This window comes from Phaseolus vulgaris, chromosome 10, assembly GCF_051622355.1.
Source record: "Phaseolus vulgaris cultivar YP4 chromosome 10, ASM5162235v1, whole genome shotgun sequence".
NCBI classification, from domain to species: domain Eukaryota; kingdom Viridiplantae; phylum Streptophyta; class Magnoliopsida; order Fabales; family Fabaceae; genus Phaseolus; species Phaseolus vulgaris.
In genome coordinates this window covers 13,180,512-13,186,984 of record NC_143507.1, presented here as the reverse complement: position 1 = coordinate 13,186,984, position 6,473 = coordinate 13,180,512, and the positions used below count along the sequence as shown (strand labels likewise).

The 6,473-nt window shown below is 34.2% G+C and overlaps 1 protein-coding gene across 1 annotated transcript; it reads left to right on the top strand.

The window, feature by feature from the left end:
* Window positions 1–650: 650 nt before the first annotated feature.
* LOC137818826 (CASP-like protein 4B1) lies at window positions 651–2,537 on the top strand. Its single transcript, XM_068622448.2, has 3 exons — window positions 651–1,026; window positions 1,429–1,564; window positions 2,004–2,537. The coding sequence occupies exons 1-3, from the start codon at window positions 749–751 to the stop codon at window positions 2,196–2,198; spliced, it is 609 nt and encodes a 202-aa protein (XP_068478549.1). The 5' UTR covers window positions 651–748; the 3' UTR covers window positions 2,199–2,537.
* Window positions 2,538–6,473: the final 3,936 nt, after the last annotated feature.

Below are 6,473 nucleotides of genomic sequence, written 5' to 3'. Positions count from 1 at the left end.
AGCTAAATACTAAATGGAAAAGTTGTTTAATATAGTTGAATAATTCAACCTATCAACACGAGAGTTTTAGAAAAATATTTGAAAAATTGCAACAAGAATAAAAGGATTTGCATATAAAGACAAGTTTAACTACTAGATAAGCGAAAGAACAAACCAGAGGAAATTTATATATATTTTTTGCTAACTAAACAGATTTTAGTATTTTTTTAGGAGTCATAATTGTCAAAATTTATGATTCTCAACATCATTATTTCTTAATATATAAAGATAAAAAAAACATTTCGCAATATAAAAGAAAAAATCTTATACATAACACGAACGGAGACAAACCAAAATAATCATAACCAATCAAGTTAACTTGATGATTCGAAAAAGGAAAAAAGGTGAGAAAAGTAAAATAAATAAACTACTACAACAAGAAAAAACCATTTATTCATTTTGCACGCTAAATAGGTATTGTTTCTAATCTTTATCTCTAACGTATTCTCCCGCCAATCCAGCAACGGCACGCGAATGAACCCTTTCTGCAGTTCACGCGCTATGTTATTGGCTAAAACCGAAACTGCGTAAATTCCTATGATGATTCGCCAACACAGCAACACCGGTTTCCAAAATAAAGCTACAACATTCACAACGAACTTTGCGTGTTTCTATATCTTTGTCTCATCACAACCCTCTTCTTCACTTTGCTTTTCATTTTTCAATTCATTGTTGTCTAAATTTTGAGCATTGGAATCCGAAGAGTGTCATGGAAGACCACAAAGAGAAGATAACAGTTTCCGACCCCACACAAATGAAAATTGATGTGCAGCCAGAGCCGTTTGAGCAGAATGTGGACGTCCACGCGCCGGGAACTAGTGGCGCCTCCACCGGCTTCCTACGGCAGTGGAAGAAGAAAGATATGCTAATAAGAGGCTCATTGGGGCTAAGAGGAATTGCTCTATTTTTGTCTTTGATTTCCTTCATGCTTATGGCTAGTAACAAGCATGGTGATTGGAAAGAATTTGACAAGTACCAAGAATACAGGTACAAGCTCAAACATTTTTTTAAATGTGATGTGGGTTTGTTACAATTTTGGCTCAAGATTAATGGGTTTTTGTCAAAATTTGATTTTGTTTAAGAATTTTATTGAAATATACTAATGCTAACTTATATCAGAGAAATTATCATATAATACGACATTATGGGATTCTGGTTAATTTTTACGTAACATGATATTATTGTTTTTATGAAATAATAAATATAATTAACAAAAGATCATATGCTAAATTATACAAACTTTTTTTTTTCAAAAGTAAGTTTTATAAATTGAATTCAACTTAAAGTGTTTATATAATTATTTTTTTAAGATATATAATATATGAAAATTAAATTATTTATTGAATGAACTAATTTGGATGAAGTTAAATTGTAATTTTTGGATTATAGATACTTGCTGGCTGTGGCAATTCTATCTAGTTTGTACAGTGGAGTTCAAGTGTTTCGTCAACTCCATGAACTTTCCACTGGCAAAAACACGATTCAGCAAAGAACTGCTGGGTTGATTGATTTTGTTGGAGATCAGGTATGGCATTATTTCTTCTCCCATCACATTCATTTCGTTGGTGTACTGTTTCTAAACCCTACTTCATTTCTCTGAATCAAATTGAGTGTTGAAATCGAATTGAACTGAACATTTTCACAACACTGATCATAAAAAAAAGGTTTGCTATTTGTTTAGCAAGCTTTTTGTCCTTATTGGCTGTGGCAGACAGAAGTTTAACCTAACAAGTAATGATTAAAAGTCTGGTTGGAAACTTGATACCTCTCTTTGGTGCTATCCTTGGGAAGGAATAAAATTCTAAACTTATTTCTTCAAGTAATCATTAACTAAACTAAAGTGTTATTGATGTTTCTAATATAAGAATAATATGATTTTGTTATGCAATTCAGAAGAAGTTTATCTGGGGTCTTTTGATTGATTATGAAATGTTAGAAAATGAAAGTGAAGTGTTTGGTTTCAGGTTGTAGCATATCTCTTGCTGTCATCAACATCTTCAGCTATTCCAATAACAGATAGAATAAGGGAAAGTGTAGACAATAATATGTTTACGGACTCTTCAGCTGCAGCAATTGCCTTCTCCTTTTTTGCCTTCGGTTGTCTAGCACTATCAGCTGTCATATCAGGATACAATTTGTCTACCCAAACTTATATATGAACACCCTTGAGAGTTAAACCTTTCTCCTATCATTGAAGAAAATCAAAACTTTCTACATCATGTTTCAGCTTCCATTTACTTCTATAGTTGTGAGGAGGTGATATAAGAAATTTAGAACCATGACTCTTAATCTCACCTCGAATAAAAGTGAAAAAAAAGTTAATAACGTATAAAAAAAACCTCAAATATTTTATGATTAAAAATTGCATTTTTATATGGATTTGTTCATAATTTATTGATGTTGAAAATATTTTATATTTTTTTTAAGTTGTACATGTTGCAATAATGAGATTGTATTTTACTCAATATGAATACAAATTGTTTTGATTTCACTTGACCGTGGGTTGAAGGTGTTGATGATTTTCTTTAAATTTAGAATCATTACAAAAAGATAACAATTTAATCATCGAATTCAACGATCGAAAATGAGTAGTCGCAATTTGGAATCGAAATACCCACTGAATAATCTCAGTCTCAAATCTGCGACCCAAATAGTGACCGAATAAATTGTTAATGATCTTAGTTAGTTTAGCAACTAAATCACTGACTGAACATGAAAGTGACAAAACCATGAGTCGTTAAAGTGGTGGCTGTTTTGAATAAATTGGAAAAAATAAATCTGCGACCGAATAAGTTTATTTTTTAGCCACTGATTTTTTTTCGATCGCTAAATGTAATTGTTTATTTTACTAATACTAATAATAATAATAATAATAATAATAATTATTATTATTATTATTATTTGTATTGCTGAGACTTCCTATTCCCTTTATTATTGTTGAATAATACCATAATAAGTACGTTCTATTTTATTTTATTTTCAAATTTGTTAAAAGTTTGATAAAATTTCAGTCAACATATAAAAAAATTTATTGTGTGCATCATGGATAATGTATGCACGCTTAGCAAATTTGATTTAGGTTTTCAAATTTTCCTGCGTTGTTGTTCTTCATGCCTCGGAGCTTCATTCATCAAATTCTCTTTCATTCCATATGAATCGGTTCATGCCTTGGAGCTTCATCAGAAGTTGATCGGAGAACGGTAATACTCAAAGCAGTGAAGAATAGCAAACGACAGTGGCATTTTCTACGGAATCGGTGCCCGAGTTTTAGGAAGAACCACTGCAAGAAAATAACAATTTAGTCATCGAATTTAGCGACCGAAAATAAGTAGTCGCAATTTGCGACCGAAATAGCCACCGAATACTCTTAGTGACAAATTTGCGACCGAAATAGCGACTAAGTAAATTCTTAATGATGTTAGTTAGTTTTGCGACCGAATCAGCGACTGAACATGAGAGTGACAAAACCATTGGTCGCTAAAGTGGTGACTGTTTTGAATAAATTGGAAAAAATATATCTGCAACCGAATTAGTCACCAAATATGTTTATGTTTTAGCCACCAATTTGATTTCGGTGGCTAAATATTATTGCTTATTTTTTGTCACCGAATTAGTCACCGAATATGTTTATCTTTTAGCCACCGATTTTCTTTTGGTTGCTAAATGTAATTGTTTATTTTTGTCACCGAATTAGTCACCGAATTTGCTTATTTTTTAGCCACCGATTTTGTTTTGGTCGCTAAATATAATTGTTTATTTTTGTCACCGAACTAGCCACCAAATACGTTTATTTTTTAGTCACCGAATTTCTTTTGGTCGCTAAATGTAATTTTTTTTATTTTAATAATAATAATAGTAATAATAATTATAATAATAATAAATAATAATAATATTAATAAGAGTATAATAATTATAATAATAATAGTAATAATAAATAAAAATAATAAAAATAATTATAATAATAATAGTAATAATAAATAAAAATAATTATAATAATAATAGTTATAATAATAAATAATTATTATTATTATTATTATTATTATTATTACTTTAAAAAAAATCTCAAACTAAACTAAGCTCTTCTTTAACATTCAGAGTTATTGTTTTAGGAATTGGAGTGAGGGTTTATTTTAGGTAAGTAACAGAACCATTGGAGGAGGAGGAAGCTGCGGATGAGGCGAACGGAGGTGAACAGAGGTGCGAACAGAGGCGAGCGGAGGCGCGAACGGAGGTGCGAACGGAGGCGCAAACGGAGGTGCGAACGGAGGTGAGCGGAGGCGCGAACGGAGGTGCGAACGGAGGCGAGCGGAGACGCGAACGGAGGTGCGAACGGAGGCGAGCGAAGGCGCGAACGGAGGTGCGAACGGAGGCGAACGAAGGCGCAAACGGAGGTGCGAGCAGAGATGCGAACGGAGGTACTTTTAATCTCTAGGGTATTGATTCTAGCCGATGAAACTTAAACTGACTTGGTTCCTTCCAGTTGATTTTAAACCTTCTCGATTATGCTTTCAAGTTCTTCGATTAAATCACTCAAAATTTATCTCATTTTAGAGGATTTTAGGTTTTTAATTTCAAGAAACTCATTTAAGAAGAATGCTTTTGAAGCACAGAAGTGAGAAGTCCCCCACACTCAGTTGTCATTTTAAGTTTCGGGAAACAAAAATAGGATAAATAACAATATTCATCTATTCACTAAATTACAATTTTTTCTTCATACTCAAAGGAACAACTGAGGCATTTGTTACGAGGAAAATCTTCAATTCAGAGGTATCTTGGATACCTAGTTGACGATAGAGTGGTGCTATATGATATATAAGACTAAAATTAGTAGTATACATATAAGACTAAAATTTTAAAACTCTTCAAAATTAAAGAGATGTGTTTTTTATGACAATTCTGAGTTCATCTGTTTTTGATTGATGTTGTTCATCAAATTTATACCTCATCGTGAACATTTAAATTTTAAAGCTATACTTCATCATGCAATATTTCAAAATTATTGTCAGCGCTTTAAAAAAAATAACTTTTTCTATTGAATTGAAGATATATTTAAAAATGTATTATCGTCAAAGTAACTCTTAAAAGAGTTATAACTCGTTCTTTTCTTGTTCCAGTTTAGTTAATAGTAGGTATTTTTTTATTACTTACTTTATTCTTGCAGCTCAGAGACAAGTGGGAGAGACATAAATTAATGAAAATTGTTCTAGATATCACCAAATTATCAGATTGGTATGTGTCTTTCCCTTGCATGCTTAAAATATTGTGCTTAATATTTTTTGCTGATAGACTTCCATTAACGAAGTTGCAACATTTTATACAATGCAAAATTCCGTGAGGGAATTTCTAGGCAAAGGAAACTCAGCCACCCTAGTAGCTAGTGTGGTATCTTTACTTTCTTTAAAATCCCCTCCTATTGTGGGCATTATTAAAGATTTTATAATTTTTTAATGTCTTTTTATTTCTCTGCAGAATTTTATTGATTTGGCAGGGAGTGAGCGTGCTTCTCAAGCATCACTGTTTTTAGGATGAAATCTAGATAGCATGTTACTCTGTAAAATTCTTATGCTATTGTATTGCTAACATGTCTATTGATTTCTTCTATCTCTTGATTTTAAATAACGATTTGTTGAGCTTCAGAGTCAAGATTCTATGTTAATTGTACCGACCAAGTAGTCGGGAGTGATGACGTGGCAGCAAGCGATGATATAGGCGTGTTGAGCGGAACACCTGGCTGACAGAAGGGAAGGAAGTCGGGGAGCTCGCGTTGTCGCCGATCGTTAAGTTGGCGTGCTCCGACCTCTAGCATATCTAAACCGGCGGTCACCAGGTTTGTGTCGTAGCCGCCGGATGCGAACCCAGGCGACCAAGTGATCAGAGATCGCCGAGAGGAGGACATCGCCGAAAGATCAGGAAAGCTCGTTCAAGGCTCTCAAAGGGCACGAGTGCGAAGGATGAAGTTATCAGATGATCATCCCCTAGCTAGCCAGAGGTTGAGGCCAGGGAACAGCTTACCAGGACATGCACGGTGAAGCAAGTGAAGCAGATCATGATGGCGGCCGGCGAGACCACAGGGAAGGTGTGCATGGTGACACCCCGTACTCGCCACACAGAAGAGATCGCGCTCCAAGGCAGCTATACACCGAGTTACTCCTTGCATGGGTAACTTAGTCGAACAGCCTGAAGAGTAAGAAGTGATGCTCAAGCAGAGGACGCTCCAGATGGTGACACGTGTACAGCTGGATGCGAGCCACGTGTTCAGATGTGTAACCGTCAGGAGAGAGAAAGTGCACAGGTATATAAGAGTTTCTAACGAACTTCTGAGGTACGCGCGTTTAGAACACTTCTTTACGCTTGTGAGAACTTGAGTACGCTGAGAGAGAACATTGCACGGTTCCTGAAGCTCTTAGTTTTTCTCTTAGTATTTTGGTGGTTCA

What these genes read in the sequence shown, in the direction of transcription:
- LOC137818826 (XM_068622448.2), top strand. Translation starts at nt 749, where the DNA reads ATGGAAGACCACAAAGAGAAGATAACAGTTTCCGACCCCACACAAATG. An exon ending in GACAAGTACCAAGAATACAG is followed by an intron (nt 1,027 to 1,428) that starts GTACAAGCTCAA and finishes TTTGGATTATAG; the next exon opens with ATACTTGCTGGCTGTGGCAA. An exon ending in TTGATTTTGTTGGAGATCAG is followed by an intron (nt 1,565 to 2,003) that starts GTATGGCATTAT and finishes GTTTGGTTTCAG; the next exon opens with GTTGTAGCATATCTCTTGCT.